At 55.5% G+C, this 16,715-nt stretch overlaps 1 protein-coding gene across 3 annotated transcripts; it reads right to left on the minus strand.

The window, feature by feature from the left end:
- Window positions 1–768: 768 nt before the first annotated feature.
- Window positions 769–15,542, minus strand: RSPO1 (R-spondin 1). 3 transcript variants are annotated; one of them, XM_051770957.1, is made up of 7 exons: window positions 15,264–15,542; window positions 15,015–15,134; window positions 7,187–7,575; window positions 5,395–5,586; window positions 4,423–4,572; window positions 3,887–4,075; window positions 769–3,303 (listed from the first exon to the last, which is right to left on the minus strand). In XM_051770957.1, exons 3-7 carry the CDS (start codon window positions 7,278–7,280, stop codon window positions 3,152–3,154), a joined length of 777 nt encoding a protein of 258 aa, XP_051626917.1. In that variant the 5' UTR covers window positions 7,281–7,575; window positions 15,015–15,134; window positions 15,264–15,542; the 3' UTR covers window positions 769–3,151. The 3 variants fall into 3 exon arrangements, with proteins under 3 accessions (XP_051626917.1, XP_051626916.1, XP_051626915.1); XM_051770956.1 differs by having other exon boundaries at window positions 15,015–15,339; window positions 15,464–15,521; XM_051770955.1 differs by having other exon boundaries at window positions 15,015–15,542.
- Window positions 15,543–16,715: the final 1,173 nt, after the last annotated feature.

Raw genomic sequence — 16,715 nt, forward strand, 5'->3', positions numbered from 1 at the left:
CAGAGTTCCTGACAAAGGATCTGTCTGTCTGTCTGTCCATCCAGCAGCTGCTTCTCCAGTTCAGCATCGAGCTGGTCAAGGCACAGGGTGGGAACACGCCCAGGAGTCGGAGCAGTGATGTTCCCATCATGATCTGTGTCGGTTCCTTTGGCTCCTGGATGTAGACAGACGGATCTCAGGAGAGGCTTGCTCTGTCTGTGGACATTTTTGGTTACTTGGGATTTGACTCCAATTTTGATGAATAAACAAATTAAGCTGCTTCAGCAAACCCATTTATTGATTTATTTGTTTAAACATGTGTATTTTACAGTGATGCCATGGAGAGAACACCACAACAGGGTTATTTGGTGGGCGGAAAGAGAACGTTCATGTGCGTGTGAGTTGAGGTGATATCACCTTGCTAAGGACATCTCAGCTTGGACTGGGGAGCTCAGCATGCAGTTCACGTTGGTCAAAGGCATAATGTTCCTAAATTCATAACTAAACCTGCTCTCTGGGAGTGGGAATAAGCACAGTTCTTGAGCTGATTCAAAAAATAATAAAAAAAATTGATTTATTTCTTATGTTTTTTCTCCTAATTGTTCTAAACCAATTTAATTTTAAAATTACCATACTGAAAAATCTTGGATATTCTTAATATGCATTTGAAACTTCCTGTTGCCTTTGTCCCTTTTTCTTCCCATTTTGCTGTGAAAAAGGAAGAAAGAAGGGAAGAGGCTACAAGCAAAAGAAGTTTGACAGTTTTTCTAAAAATCTCTAGAGTTCTCTAAAATAGGTTCTGTTCATTTATTATATGCAGTTTAGTTTTGAAATAGTTGTGCTAATAGTGCCAGGAGTCACTGCAGGGAATCGAGTCATTAACAGAGCCTCGTGTAGAAATCCTTCCTTGTGCACTCTCTGTTTTCCCTAATCCTTGCTGAGGACTGGATGGGGATAGGGCAGCAGGAGGGAGGCACAGCGAGGGAGTGAGCTCAGCTTCATCAGCAGGTCACTGGTGGGTGCTGCTGAAAGCGGAAGGGAAAATGGTTCTGCTTACATGCAACACCATGGCACAAACAAAATACTTCTCTCACAGGCTAGAAAATAGAATGAGATCGGATCTTTCAGCTAGGAGGCTTTCAGGAATCGTCTGAACATGATCCATAAACAACTCAAAGCATGACTTTTAAGAACCTCTTTCTCTCCCTGCTTGGTATGCTGGTCGTTTATCATTGTGCTGAAATGGAATCCCCTTTCAAAGATGTAACAGCTTCTTGTTTACTTAAACACAAAGTGGATGATGGGCTGAAAGGTTTTCTGCCAGCAGAGCAGTCACGGAGGGCTTGGTACAGCTCCGGAGCTGAAACAACTGTGCAGCCCCCATGTCCTGCAGCGAGCCGAGCCAGCCCCGGGGCGGCGGGGAAGGGACTCGGGGTGTCCTGTGCCAGAGCCGAGTCCTCAGCGGGTGCCGTGAGCTGCAGGAGGGACCCAGGGCTGCAGGTGTGGGCAGGTGACCCCTTAGAGAGATGGGGGCTCTCCCACAGGTGTCCCCTCACACCCGCTGGCTCGCTCTGCCCTCCAAAACCACAGAGCAGAGGGACGTACAAAGTGAGTGCAGTGGTGATCAGACTCGCCAGGTTTAGTTTGGGGTGAGCTTTCCCCTGCCCATCACCCTCCCAGGGGAGCTGGAGCTCCAGCAGCATGTCCCTGATCCACCCGGGGCACATCTCTGGGAGCCAAGCATCTCCCCAGCTCCATCCCTCAGGACCAGAGGGCTTTTGGTGATCTCTGGAGGAATTAAATGTGTCTCCACACAATTCTACAGAGAAAGCACATTTTAAAATGCGAGGGCAGTGAGTGATGTGGCACTTTGTGACACCACCAAAGGTAGAACTCCCCGTGCAGAGCTGACAGCATTCCCACGCACCCTGCATGGGCCTTGCTAGGTCTGTTCTGCACAATCCTTGTCCTGGTTCCTCTGTCCAGATGTCGGCTCGTGCAGAGCAGGAGAATTCCAGGGAATTCCAGATGGTGGCATGCAGACAAGTAGTTTCTACCCAACTTAAAAATTTATTTCTCTTCTGCAGAACCTGAGCTGTGCCTTCCCCTCCTGCCTGCCTCCCTCCTGCCACGTGCTGGGGTGGTGTCCAGTAGCTGGACCAGTGTGTCCCCAGCCCACCATAGTCCCACAGCTGTGACTGTCCGAGCGGAGTCACAATGTTTCGGCAACCTGTGGTTCGTTGTAACCTCTCATTTTCTCAGTTTGCTGTGTGTTAACTGGATCCTTCAGAAGGGAATTCCTCGGGGCTCGGCGGGGCACAGCCGGGGTCCTGTGTGCAGGGCAGCTGGTTTGTGGCTGCAGTGCAGCTGGCAGCATTCTCTGGGATTTTCTTAAAGCTTTGGTGAGTTTCCCTTCCACAAGTGAGTCTCTGTCCTGTGGGACACCAGCCTCCATAGGGGCCAAGGTATGAACCACACACTCAGGAAGCTGGTTGTCATTTTGTTTTTTGGGTTTTTTGTTTGTTTGTTTGTTTGTTTTTGTTTTTTGGTGGTTTTTTTTTTTTTTAATTTGAAATAATTCTTTGAAGCAGATTCAGGGCAGATACCACTGACTTCTTACCACAAACTTTTAACATGTATTTGCAACGATAAAGTCATACAGCTTAAAACACAAAATAAAGGGTATGGGAAAGAGAAAGAGGCCACTGCCATGTGTATCTGGGTCCCGGGTTGGGGTGAGCACCCGTGCAAGTCCAGTCTCATCCCCTGGCTCTGTGGGGCTGCACTGGGGCTGTGTGGGGCAACTCACTCAGGCTCCAGTTGAGGCCTTTGGTCATGAAATCTCACATCTGTGTCCTTTGCTGGCTCATGCTCCACCTCTCCTCCCCGCAGTGTCCCCGCAGAGCCCTGGACCCATGGGCTTCCCCTCTCTGTGTGCGCTTCCACTCCTCGGCAGCTTCCTCTCCTCGGCAGTGTCCTTCTGTCCTTCCCGGGCCCGGGGTGTGTGCAGCCTCCTGAAGTATTGTGTGCGTGGCCTCGTTGGTCTCTGGATCAGTCTGGAGTATATGTCTGTCTGGACACGTGCAGGTGTGGTGTAGCAGTGCTCTGTTCAATAAAGCTTTCATATACATAGCAGCAATGGAGTCTTGCCATCGGTGACGCGCAGGGCCAGCTACTGGGCAGGGCTGGCAGGCGTCACGGGCACCGCGGCCCCTCTCTGTTTGCTCTTCCTCTTCTTCGTGCCAGACTTAGTGTCTTTGGTGTCTTTCCGATTTCTGTTTCCATTATCTTGCTTTCCTTGCTCTTCCTTTTTCTTCCTTTTCCCTGCAGTAAAGCAAAGAGGCAGTGTGAGGCTCTCTGGTGGAACGAGCCATGAGGGGATGGATTGGCTGTGCCCACCTCCCTCTGCCCCGCTGGTTCATCCCTGTGCTGTTAGTGACTGCTCAGAACTGTTTTACCTCAGAACACTCAACCCAGCTGCAATCCTTGTCCATCCTATAACAGGATAACCAAACCACAGTTCATCCCGAGGACACTCTAATTCCTGTGAAAAATAGACCTGAGCATTCTGGTAGGGAGGACAAACCCCATCGTGGCAGCACACAGGCATGCACCCTCAGCTGCTCTCGGCCAGGGAAGAAGCTAAAATAGCTGAAAGCCTGTGGGACATGCAGCAAGCTGTGCTGAGCATCACCCCCCCTGGAAGCTATGCCCCTTTCACCCTGGGGGCCATGCCTCTTCCACCCAGGGCTCTTCCTAGCTGCCATCACATTGTGTTCCCTGCTCCATAAAGGGTTAGGGAGCTGTGCAGTGCATTTGTGACACTGGACAACCGGCTGAATATTTGTGTCTGACCGAGCAATACGGGGTGTGGGGAGGGACAGCGAGAGACTCCCCCTCTGCTCACCTTCAGGGCACTGGCTCTTCTGCACAGTGCATCTGCGCACCTCTGTGGTGGGGGGGCACAGGGACACGTCTCCAGAGGGAGCCTGCAGAATCCGCCGGGTTCGGTCTTCATTGCCCTTCTTGAAGCCACAGAGCTTCCTCTTCTTGGAGCAGGGCCCCCAGGGCCCCCACTCGCTCATTTCACATTGTGCTGCCAGGTAAGAAGAGAGCTCAGCAGTAACTCCCATTCCTGGATTGCTACCTCAGGCCTTCCCAGAGCCCCTGCACAACATGGCATCTCTCCCCACCTTAGGCTGGAAGGGAATGTGTGTTTCCCCAGCAGCTTCCTAAATTCCCAAGCACCTCCTTCCTTACTGCACCACACCAGCTCTGGGTCGCACTTCACAAACCCTGGGGGCTGCTCTCCATCCAGGCTGGTTCCCAGAGGGCTCTGCCCCAGCTGGGTCTGGCTGTGCCGTCACCCCCACCCACCACTGGGCCCGAGGCCACTTGCCAGGACTGCTGAGGCCACTTGCCAGGACTGCTGAGGCCACTTACCAGGACTGCTGCACTCCATGGTGCCGTTGGCAGCAGCGTAGCCTTCGGGGCATGTGACGTAACATCTCCCTTTGTGCAAATACAAACCTTCCTTACATTTTGTGCAAAAGTTTCGACTGAAACAGGACTCACAGTTCTCAATTTTGCATTCTGAGGAAAAAAACACCAAAGCCATCATGTAATCTGATGTGAGCAAAAGACACAAGAAGATCCACACTGCCAACTGGAGCTCAGTCTTGGCTCCCAGGGATTTTCCAGCAGCAGGGCACATCTCTGAGATGTCTCTAAGTGTCCTGCCAGGCCTGACTGTGCTGCTCAGAAGTCAGTTTTCTTTGCACCATTTCCTGTACAGGACAGACCTGTGCTGCAGCTCTCATGGCCCACAGCAGCTGCTGCCAGAACAGAATCAGACAGGGTGGGAAAGTTTTGGGCTGATATGCAGCTGATCATCAGTCAGCTGAAGGGGACAGTGCAAAGTCCTGGATCAACAACTGCAGCTACAGGACGGGCTGCATGGAAAGGGAGTTATGTGGAAGCCTTGCCAGGAAGGTGCTGTGCATGGAACTGCCAGAGGAGTGATCACAGGTTTCCATGTCCAGCTCTTTCTGGTGCTCTGGTTGCAGGAGGCAGCCACAGGCCAATGATCTCCCTGAGAGCTGCCTGGCTATGGTGAGCAGGAGGGGAGGAGAAAAGGCACTTGTCTGAGCAGTACCTAAATGGCTGAAAGGATCCCCCTCCTCCCAGAGGAAAATGGTGCCAGTCTGGCAGCCCAAACAGAGCTGCCAAAACATCCTGCAAGATCCCGTGCCCACAGCATGCCTATGTGGTGCTGAGTGAGGGTTATTGCCAGGGCAGGCGACTGCCCTGCTCAGCAATGCTCTCCCCTTCCATACAGCCACGAGCGAAGGCACACGATGCCCTGCAGAGCTCTGCCACCCACCCGTGCCCACTCCCTCCCATCCCCACACTCACTGATGCACTTGTTCATGTCTGTATTGCGAAGGCCAAAGTATCCCAGTGGACAAGAAGGCAGGCAGATCCCAATTTGTCGGATATCATTCCTCTCCAGAAGGATGAAGAGTTTGGGGGAACACCTCAGGCACCCATTGAACTCAGAGCACAGGTCGCAGCCTCTGGCACAGCCCTGACTCAGCTCGGTGCTGACTGGAAGAGCAGGAGAGAAGTGGTGGTTAGTGCCAGGCTCTGCAGGCACCAGCTGTGACCCCAAACCACCAGCACCATGGGCAGGAAGGGGAAGAACCGAGGCAGAGTGAGGGCTGGGGTCCTGCAGCACTGACACGCTCCCAGCCCGCTCTGGCCGGGCACCACAGCCCCGTGCCCGGTGCCCAGAGGCACCAGTGCTGCCTGGAGCACAGAGTCACCACGGTGGCAGTGGTGAGGAGCAGGATCCAGAAGCAGCCACCAGCTGTACCCAGAGCCCCAGCACTGCCTCTCTTACTGCTCCCAGCCCTGCCTGTCAGTCCTGACACACGTGTGGGGCAGACACTCCCGATGGGCACGTGCCCAGGGCTCCAGCAGCTCCTGCAGCCTCCCTGCTCGGAGCTGGTGGTGCCTCCACCTCGAGGACCGGTGGGGACCAGAGCACATGGCCCTGGAGTGAAACCCTTTGACTAATTCCACCCATGCTCGCTCTGACCCTGCCTATGTTAAACTCTCTCTGGCAGTCGGGAGATGTCACTGCCCCCAAAATAGAGATGTGTTCTCAGCTCCTATGTTCAGTCCAAGAAAAATACTCAATCCCATGTCTTGAGAGTTTTCTGCTTTTAATTATCATGTAAAATGCTGGTTGTTTTGAAACCAATCGCATTCTTTATGGGCTAGAATGCAGGTTATTTTTATTAGTTTATTATGCAAGCCATGTCCTTGTTTATAGAAAAGCTGTGTATTTAAAAGATGTATTCTTTTAAATACCTTGTTTACTACACTTCAAAAGCGAGCGCAGAGCAGCACAGTGTTCACGTGCCAGGAGGAGAGGTAAGAGAACTCCCCTGTCCCCTCACCATGACCCGAGAGCCCAGCAGCCCCCCCGCCTGCCCCAGCCCCATTGCCAGGTCTGTGGGTCTGGGGGCTGCCACAGCCTAGGGAAGTGACACAGAAAGCAGGGGGGTCCCCAGCAGGGATCCCGAAGCCCCCAGCCCCCCGGCTGCCAGGAGGGTTCACTGGGTCTGGATGCCACTTGGCACTGTGTGCCCGGGCCCCTGTATGCAGGGGCCTCTCGGGGATGTGACCCCATCCCTCCTGCAGCGCTGAGCCGTGGCCCCAAGCTCTGCATCCATGGCAAAGGTATAAACTGGGCCCTTGCTGGAAATTGCCCTTTATAGCATTAGCCATGATGTCAGGTTTTCCTTGTTCTCCCAGGGCTCAGCAGTCCCAGTTTTAATATCAAATCAATGTTATATAATTTAATTTAAAACAGTTTTAATGTAAAACAGTTCTAACATGAGCTTACATAGAGGAGGGCAAACACTTGTGGCTGCTCTTGTGCCAGTTCTATTTGGCTGCCCCATGTAAGCCCTGGCCAGGGACCCTCTGGGCAGGGGGGATAACTGACCCCTCCATGACCTCGGGGCTTTGGCAGGTCCAGAGGGCCAGGACACTGTGTCTGTGCCCGGCAGTGGGACTGGGGGAGCTCGCAGGGCACGGCAGGCCCTGCCCGGCCGTCTGTGCTGGGAACACGTCGGCACCCGCGTGACCCGCCCGGCACCACGAGAAGAAGGAGAGAAGAAAAGCATTTCATACATACTTCGTCTTTGCCTCTTGCCCTTCACCACTTTGCTGCTGCCTGTTAGATCCATCGAGCTTAGAAAAACCACCACCACAAGCAGTCCAAGCTGCATAGTAACTCTCCAGCGCTGCAGGCCCTCCGTCACGGGGTGGTCGGGGGAGCCCACTCCACAGCTGGGGTCTCTGCTGCTGCTAAAACGTCTCAGGTGGGATCAGAGCTGAGAGTCTGTGCACGGAGCCTGGTCTGGGACCATATCCACAAACCACATCAGCACCAGCGAGCTTAGGTAGCAGGTAACATGGCTCTACCTTCATCCCTGTGAGGAGCGCAGGAGCTTGGCCTTGGTCCCATTGGGGGCTTGGCAGCAGGCTTTAGCTGCTCACAGTTTCCAGGTGCACTGACAGAAACTGCAAAGGAAGAGGACAAGAGGTTAACTCGACAGCCAGCACCACTCCCACGATGGCTGGGGGCGAGCACGGGGGCTGTGGGGTGAATTGGAGGTGCTGGTGGCACCCGAGCGGCGTGGGGAGAACCGCTCCAGCCTCATCCACAGGTCCCTCTTGCTAATAGTGAGCACCCGTCAAAATGCTCAATGCAGCTTTGCCATCTGCCAGTGCTGCAAACAGTTATAGCTGGAACTTGTTTAAAAGAGAGCCAGACCCCTGGGCTGCCCTCCCCGAGCGGCAGATGGCTGCTGCTGCGGGTGCCAAGCACACAAGATGTTTCCCATTCAAGTGGGCACCTCTGGGGCTGGTAGTCGAGCTGAAGAGAGAGCGAGCCTGCAATCCCCAGCAGGGGCAGGGGCTGTCTGGGGACGGGATCCTTCATGAGCTGCCCAAAATGCTGTATTTCTGCTCCAAGGGAATTTCCAAACCTCCCAGCTCCCATTCCCTGGAGCACAGGGCAGGGTCAGCAGGAGCTGCTCTGCCCAGGCTCGCTGTGTCCCATGGCCCTGCTGTGAGTGCTGCCCTGCCCTTGCCAACCACGGTGAGTGTGTGGCAGGACAGGGGGACAGGACGGCAACACCACCAGGACAGTGTGGGCAGCAAACCGATGGCTCTGAATGAACTTCTGGAGAGCCAAGGGAAACCCAGGCAGAGGGCGGTTGCTGGTGCCGAGGACTCCACATGCCCTGTTCTTGCCTGGGAATGCCCAAGCCCTTGCTTTGCCAGGCTGCTGGCCAGGGGTGTTTTCCATGTGGTTTTCAGGTGGTTTTCCCCGTGCCCTGTGCCTGGTGTGCAGGAAGGGTGAACTTCAGGCTGCACCAAGAGCTCTGGCACAGCCAGGCAGGGACCAGCTCCTCTCTGCAGCTGGCAGAGCAAAGCCCCGCCGACGGCAGCCATTGTGTGAGAATAAAGGCAACAACATTCACTCTGTGAAGTCAAATGAAACAGAAAATTGTTTTAATCCCTTTATAATAACTGCGCAATCACCGATGCCCCAAATGACTGGTGGCAATGGTGCTGGAAGGGAGCCTGGCTGCAGCCTGGGATGGACACGGGCCCTGGGCAGCCTGTCTTCTTCTCCCTTACCCACCCTGGGGAGGGGGATTGGCTAAAAGGCCCCTGGCCCAAGCAGCCCCCTCGCTCCAGCCCCCCTGAGGTGGGTTATGACTACAGCAGAAGAACACCTGAAAGGAGGGGGCTGCTCCAGCAGCAGGTGTGGGCTGGCAGCACCTTGAGGCAGCTGCTGCAGGGAGATGTGACCCGGGTACCACCAGGCCTTGTGCAGCACACGCCACAGCGCTGAGCTGTGCCCGGTTAAAGCACCTCCCGGCAGCGCTGGCTCACCCGTGCTGGCCCCTCGGGTGCTGTGGGGCACTGCCACGGTCCCCCCACCCCGGTGGCTCTGAACTTTTCACCGTATCCCTGTTGTGACCGCCGGGGCAGGAGCCCAGCACTCCCCATGTGCTTGTCGTTACAGCTCGCGGCTCGTCCACAGGATTTTCAAATAAATAATTAGTCACTCGTGTAAACACCAACTTCTTCTGCACTTCCAAGCCTGTTTGCTGCAAGCTGCTTTATAAACACTGTCAAGTGCTTAAGCCGAGCTGTGGGAGCATTTAGGGAGCAGAGAGCTGTGCAGACTGGGGATCCTTCTAGCCCTGCAGCCCCTCTGCACCTTGTGTGGGGACCTGGGCATGGTGCGGGGCATCCCTGCGAGGTGGGGTCAGGAGAGACCCTCCAGACAGGCGGTGTGGCACGGTACGGCAATGCACGGCACGGCCAGAGCAGCCCGGGGACACGAGCTGGTGTGAGCAGGCACGTCAGGACAGCACGACCCAAACTCTCCCCAAATGAGCACCGAGCGCCAGCGGCTCCGGAGGGAGCGCGGGGCCGCCTGCTCCGCCCGCCCTCGGCTTTAATTACGGCGGCTTTGCCGGTGAAGGGCGTTCGCAGGAAGCACACGCCGTGTTTACAAAACACTCACAGTTTGGGCACAGTCCCCCAGCGCGAGGACAGCAGCAGGGATGGATGTCCGGAGAGCAAACACAGCCCCAGCGCGCCAAGAGCCAGTGTGACGCTTGTGCGACCTCCACGTACCCCATCCCTGAGGGCTTGTGCAGTGCCAGGGCAGGGAAGTGCCATGGGAAACCTTGAGGCCACAGCACAAACCAGACAAGCACAACACACTTTTTCCTCCTTATTTCCTTGCTTTCTAGCCTGAAGAGAGCCTGGGTTTGACCACGACTGCCCACTTATCACAGAAAGGCCACTGGCACCCAGGTGCTGCAGAGCCAGTGCCACAGCAGGTCACACGCGATCCACAGGTTTCCAGATCTCCTCCTTGAGCACTCAGGGTCTGTGGCAAGCCCACCGGAGGGGGCTGCAGCAGAAGGGTCAGGCTGCCAGCTCTTCCCACCCTCACCTCAGGACACGAATTATGATTCTTTCTGTTATTCCATCCATCAATCAAGCTCAGGTTGCTGCAAACAATTTCCAGTCTAAACATTAGCAGGATTTATGCCATTATCCCATTGACAGGAAGAATTTGGGGTAACCTGAATTGCTCTGAATTCATTTATGGAGAGGCCTGGCCCCTGAGCCTGAGATGGCACTAAGCCTTGTTTGCAATTCAATCAGGATAAATTGGTCCTTGGGAGCTCCAGTACAAACCAGAAAATATAAACCATCCTGATAATTTGCCATTAGTCCTCCTACACACAAGGTGAGAAAGACCGACATTATATCCCCAGGATATTCAAGACCTAATCCACAATAACTAAATTGCTGATATATTGCCTCTTGCTGAACGTACCAGGGATCCGTAATGTAAACGGGCTCTCCAAAGGTTTACTGAGCCTGGGAGAGAAGGACCAGATGCTGGAGGCAGGACAAGCCCGATTACAGCAGCAGCAGGAACCAACCCCTGGGAACTGCCAGGTCACTGCCAACAGCCAGCTGGGCACCAGCTGTGACGGGGAGAATTTGGCTTTTCAGGTCCCAGGGCTGGACAGGGTATTTGAATTTCCCCTTGGTAGTCAGCGAGGGGTGTGAATGTGCAGGAACAGGTTTCCTGCAGGAGGAATCACAGTTTCACAAAATCTCACTTGGGTTGGTTTGGTCCCAGGTCCACAGCTAGGACAGTTCAGCCTGAGCCCACCCAGCCCCAGGGCAGAGTCCATCTTCACATGACCAAGCACATTCCCCAGCCTGCCTTTGTGAAATTTCAAATACCAAACCCCTCAAATACCAATGATGGCACCCAGGTATCAGAGGCAGCAGCACTGTCCCTGTTCTACAGGCACACAGGGATGTGCCCACGGTGCTGGTGCTCCCCAAGGCCAGTGCCTGCTGTGCCTGCACTGGTGACCCTGTGGCAGAGCTCCCTGCCTGCTCCACCAGCCCTGCCACAGGAGGGAGGCAGCCAGGGCCGCAGGGAGAGGGTTTGGGCCCTCGTTCTCTTTGTGCAAGTCCCCCTCTCTCCCTGCGTTCCGAGGGCTGTTTTCCTGTCGGCAGGGCTGATGCTGCGGGAGCAGCACCCTGGAACCCTCCATGGAGGAAGGTCCCACTGCACTTGGCTCGTCACAGCTGCCACAGAGTGTCTCACGCACCTCTGGCAAACGTCTCTGCACATGCACAGGCAGAGCCACTTTGTTCTGCTTAATCCTTGAAACAATAAAAGACGGCTGCATTAAGTCAAATTTCCGAACCAGAAGGTCTTCATTTGATATTAGATCCCAGTGCCAAGTTCTGCAAAATCCCCAACCCATAAACTTCACTGAAAAAATAAAATAATAAAGCCCAATCTGGCAGCAGAGTCTCCACAGCATTGTTGAGGTCTGACTCCTTCCACCAGCTCCTGCACTGCATTCCCTGGGTCTGCGGAGCCGTGCTGTGACCCGCTGATGGGGAATACGCCGAGGAGAGGCTGCTGCTCGCGGCCACCCCTCTGCCCTGGCCTGGCAGTGGGAGCTGCCCCGGGGGTCAGCAGCACCCCATTCCCCTCTCCAGCCCTGGCCGGGCAGTGGGAGCTGCCCTGGGGATCAGCAGCACCCCATTCCCCTCTCCAGCCCTGGCCTGGCAGTGGGAGCTGCCCTGGGGATCAGCAGCACCCCATTCCCCTCTCCAGCCCTGGCCTGGCAGTGGGAGCTGCCCTGGGGATCAGCAGCACCCCATTCCCCTCTCCAGCCCTGGCCTGGCAGTGGGAGGTGCCCTGGGGATCAGCAGCACCCCATTCCCCTCTCCAGCCCCGGCCCCGCTCGGCACGGGCTCCTCGCTTGCCTCGCACGGTGCCTGTCACAGTAGCTGCTCCAAGTAACCCTGTGATCCATAGTGCCACAGGCCTCCCTCCAGGAGTGCTTGTCTGTCGGCGCTGTAAAACATCAGGAAATGTTTTACAGGGGGATTTCCAGGGCCTTCATGCCAGCGCCGAGGAGGCACACTCTGGAGGAGGAGGCAGAGCCCTGAGGCAAGCTGCAGGGTCCACGACTGCTGCTTCTCCACAGAACCAGAGCAGCATCTGGAATTGCACTGGAGCTGTCCCAGCAAACACAGCTCTGTAATGCAACTGAGACACTGCCTGGGCATCTGGCTACAGTCATGGGAAAAGCAAACCTGGGTCTATTAGGTACAGCTCAGGGGAGTTTGAGCCTCCTACAGATCAATAACTCCCCAAATGCCAACAAAAGACATTAGAACAGCAGAACCAAAGCAGATTTCAGACCAGGAAGCTCAGAACAACACAATTTGGGGCAGCACAAACCAGAGCACTGAAAACCTTGCTCTTCCCCCAAAAGGGCTCCTCATGAACCCCAAAGGTCCATTGCTGAGCAGGAACATGCTCAGCAGGTGCCCTGGGATGTGCGGGATGGACACACCACATCAGGTACAGCCCTGCTCACAGAGACCCTGCAGGGATGGGGAGCATGGGGGTCTGATGCAAACCTGGAAGCACAGCCACGGTTGCTGAGGCTCACCTCAATACCCAGTTCCCCTCTTATTTCGATGTAATTGTGTCCAGTCAAGTGCTTAGCGCTCCTTCCACCACAGACCCTGAATGCCAGCTTTGTAAATGCGAATTTGCAGGCTGGAAGGAGCCCAGTGAGCCATAGCCCCTGTGCTGATCTGCTTCTCCAAAGCCCAAAGCCCAGGGCAAAGCCCTGAGCACCACCTGGGACTTTCTGCTTGGCCATGTGCACAGGAACCATCTGCCAAGTGGACCTTCCTGCAGGGATTCCTGGTGCTCTGGCTCTCCCAATGAGACATCCCTGCCTGGGAAACATGAGCCCTGCAGAGCCAGGAGCAGTGTGAACTCCAGCAGCAGAGGAAAACAAACTGGGAAAAATAACCCTCAGCCTCAGGCCTGGGCATGGGGCAGGACGGGGCACTCGGCTGGTGGGAGGGAGCAATAGGGCAGCCAGGGTGTCCTCCAGACTAGCCACTGCTGCCAGCCTGGACTGAGGACATCCAAATTCTGCCTTTTTGTTGGATGATAGCACCCTGCACTGCTGGGATGGGGGGACTGAGCTCTGAGCTCTGCAGGCCTGGCAGCGCTCGGGGTGGTTTGCAATGAAGGGCATCCTGCAGCCAGCCCCTCTCACCCTGCTGCCCACGAGCATGTGGGGCAGCTGCAATCCCAGAGGATCCTCCTGGAGGCAGGTTGGTGGTGGATACAACTGTAAGCCTGCCTGTGTTTGCCAGGTCTTAGGCAGACGAGCACTTCCATTCTTGGCAAGACAACAGATTGCCCTCACACTGCCCTGGGGCATGGTCTCTGCTGCCAGTGCCACTTCTCTTAGCTGCATGGTCCCTTTGCCCACTCCAGGGCTGTCCCCACAGGCCAGGGGGGCTGACCTGCCCCCAGCCCTATTGCTCACTGCAGTCCCGGCCCTGCAGTGCAGGCAGAGCTTTGCCAGCTCACATCTAGCTCAGGTAATGGAAACGTGGGGCTCATGCTCAGCTCTGCTTTGCCTGCACACACTGGCAGGGCCAGCTCATTTCGGCTGTGCTCAGGGGGTCACTGCCCTGCACCTCCAGAGCGGGTGCTCCTCACCCCAGCTCCTCCCTGCTGCATCCCTCAGGGTGGTGCTGCTGCTCTCGCAGCGGCTGCGCGAGCGCCAGGGAGCTGATCCAGCTGAAACGAGACCTTTTTCCAGGGTGGTTTCCAGGCATGTCGCAGCGCTGGCATTCCCAGACCTGCAGTGCTGCCACCATCCTCCCACCCAGCCTCTGCTGCCCTGGCCCCACAGTGGGGATGAGAGGATGGAGTCAGGAGCTCACCTGCTCCAGGGTCATGGATGGACTTCAGACAAAATGATTCTAACAGGCAGATGTTTCACTGCAAGTCCCAGTCCCCGTGGGATCTCAGCACAGACCTGGCCACCCCAAATAGGACTGTAAGCACTGCCACAAGTTCACAGACAGGTGACAGGATTTTTTGCGTGGGTACCTGCTGACCCTGGTGCAGGAGAGTGGAGGCTCCATGCCTGCCTTGTCATGCAGCATTTTATTCTGCCAATATTACCCCGTTTTAATGCCTTTTACTGTAAGGCACCTTTCAAACCTTAACTGAATCACCTGAACACCCTTCCCCAGGGCTGTTCAAGGGAGCATACACACTCGAGTCTATAAAACGCTCCAGCAGCCCAAGGGTCACCCACACCCACGTCTCACAGCACCCCAGCTCTGTCAGTGTGGAGGTGTCACCTTGACCCACAGCCTCACTGGGGACCCACGTCCCAGCCCGGCCACGGGAACCCTCACTGACCCACAGCAGCCACAGGTCCAGCAGCACTTCCCAGGCACATCAGCACTGGGTGTTCACACCATGTCTAATTATTGCCATGGTCCCTGTTAACCATTTCTCCACTGATCCCGCATCCGAAACCCCAAGGAGCACATACTTACCCCACGCTCTCTGGGTGCCTGCCGTGCCCCCATGGGTGCCTGGCAGGAGGCTGGGTTAGGCACAGCCACAGCAGTACTGAACACAGCATGTGCTTAACTGCCCCGTCCCCCCGTTTTCCCTGTCTCTGGGATCAGTGGAGGGCAGCAGGGCACGGCCACCCGCCGCACCATGGCTTGCGAGACCCCGCAGCCAGTCCAGGATCAACAACGAGCTCCAGCAAGCGGGTCAACATCCAGACCCGTTCTCCGTGTCCCCTTCCCCAGATCGGGAAGTGGCAGGGGCACACGCAGCAGCCCAGATTCCCTGCACCCCTCGGGCGGGGGGCCGTGATCCCACAGATCGCGCTGTGATTCCGCACAGCTCTCATTGTCTGAGCTCATTATCCACGTTGCACAAGGCAAACCCGCAGTCGGATGCTGACACGGCTCACGTTCCTCATTAGCAGCCCACATTGCAAAAGCTCCATCGACACAAACATGCATGCTGAAGCCCTTACCTCCAACTTGTCACTCCCTCATCACTGCAGAAAAGACTCTACTGGGTTCTCAGATTTAAAATACTAGAAGACCAACTACAAAAATCCTCGGTTCCTCCAGAGAAAGTTACACACACGTTTCTGCCAAAAAAAATGAAAAATATATTCATGGCGAGTTCATGAAGAAGTCTGGTGCATTTGAGTATTTTGGTCACTTGTTTTTTAAAGCAGGTTTCTACAGGGTCCCAGCTTTTGCGCGGAGAAACAAACCCTTCTGCGATGTGCAGGATCTCAGCTCGTAAAGATCGCTCAGGCTAGTTCCTATTCCATCAGCCCACGCTGCTCCCTGCGTATGCAAAGCAGAAAGTATGTGATCATATCAGAGCAATTTGCACATTAATAAATCCTGGTCTCAATCCGTAGACTCCATCCCCATCCACGGGGTCGGGGCTTTTTATTATTATTATTACCAGAGTATCCAGCTTTGTAAAGGCATCCAGTGCAAACTCCTGCATGAGGGAATTCCACCCCACTAGTACCACCTCCTAAGACAATATCCAGCCAAAATATTGTGACTGTTGCAAAACCCGGACTGGAGCTCCACAAAGGACCTTCTAGCCTCACATCCAGAGCCAACGGGGTCTCAGCAAACTACTGCAGAGTGACACACCATCGAGTTGTCTTTATAGTCTTTTTTATTTATGACAGTTAATTCTGAGTTATTACTAACATTTTAGTGGTAAGTGGCATATGAAGTCATCAGCTGTCCCAACTGCATCTGTTAATAAACATGTCAGATATTAAAAGCAGCTTATTGTCCTCTGGAGGGGGGAAGGCACGAAGTCAAAGAGCTCACCGCCTGCTTGTTTTTCCATCACTGGCTGCGCAGCAGAAGGAAATGCTCCTGCTCAGGAGAGCAGTGTGGCTGTGGTGGGGCTGCCTGGACACCTGCCCTCCAGCACACCTGAGCAGCCTGGGAGTTCTGCTCCCGGTGCCATCAGCTCCCCTTTCCTCCTCTGCCTGAACTGGGGTGTCCAGGAGGGCTATGGGACAGACTCTGCTTCTCTCAGGAGCACAGGGGACATCAGGGCTTGGGCACCTTCCCTGAGACTCCCCGTGCCAGGCAGGATGAGCAGGATGCTGCGCTGGAGCTCAGATGGGAACTGGTGCCCCAGGACACGTGGGCATGGAACTGTGCTGGACTCGGTGCCCTGTACAAGCCACATGCAGAATCAGTGTCCACCAGCCACCCAAGGGCCAGTGGTGCCACATGGCCAGTGGCAGTGGGTGCCAGGCATGGCTGACCCTTGTCCCTGGTTCCTACAGGGCTGTGGCCGTGGCCCTGGAGCTCTGCTGAGGGCCCTGGTGCCCCAGCAGGTGGTCCCAGGGCTCAGCTGTGTGAGAAGCCGATGGCCAGCCCCTCAGTGTGCCGTGCCCATGGACCCTGGCAGTCTCCTGGGGGAGACTCCCAAGGCTGGCAGAGCTCTAAGCTGGAAGCCATAGGGCATGGGCTCATGTGAAGGTTGTGACAGGCCCTACGGTGGCTCCTGAATCCCTCCTGGTCCCTTGCTGGGGCCAGGGCAGTTCCCCTTTGACATTCTGCTGCCCACGAGCCCCCACTGAAGATGGGTCCCTAAGCATCCCTGACAGCCCCTGGCATGAGCCCTGGAATGCTCCATGGGACTTGGTAGAGACCTGACAGCCCCGAGGAAGAGGAGGGCA

This window comes from Manacus candei, unplaced genomic scaffold (genome assembly GCF_025592945.1).
Source record: "Manacus candei isolate 608988 ecotype Guabito, Panama unplaced genomic scaffold, ASM2559294v1 h1tg000127l, whole genome shotgun sequence".
NCBI lineage: Eukaryota > Metazoa > Chordata > Aves > Passeriformes > Pipridae > Manacus > Manacus candei.

What these genes read in the sequence shown, in the direction of transcription:
- RSPO1 (XM_051770957.1), bottom strand. Translation starts at nt 7,280, where the DNA reads ATGCAGCTTGGACTGCTTGTGGTGGTGGTTTTTCTAAGCTCGATGGAT. An exon ending in GGGCAAGAGGCAAAGACGAA is followed by an intron (nt 5,587 to 7,186) that starts GTATGTATGAAA and finishes CTGCTCTTCCAG; the next exon opens with TCAGCACCGAGCTGAGTCAG. An exon ending in AGACATGAACAAGTGCATCA is followed by an intron (nt 4,573 to 5,394) that starts GTGAGTGTGGGG and finishes TTTTTTCCTCAG; the next exon opens with AATGCAAAATTGAGAACTGT.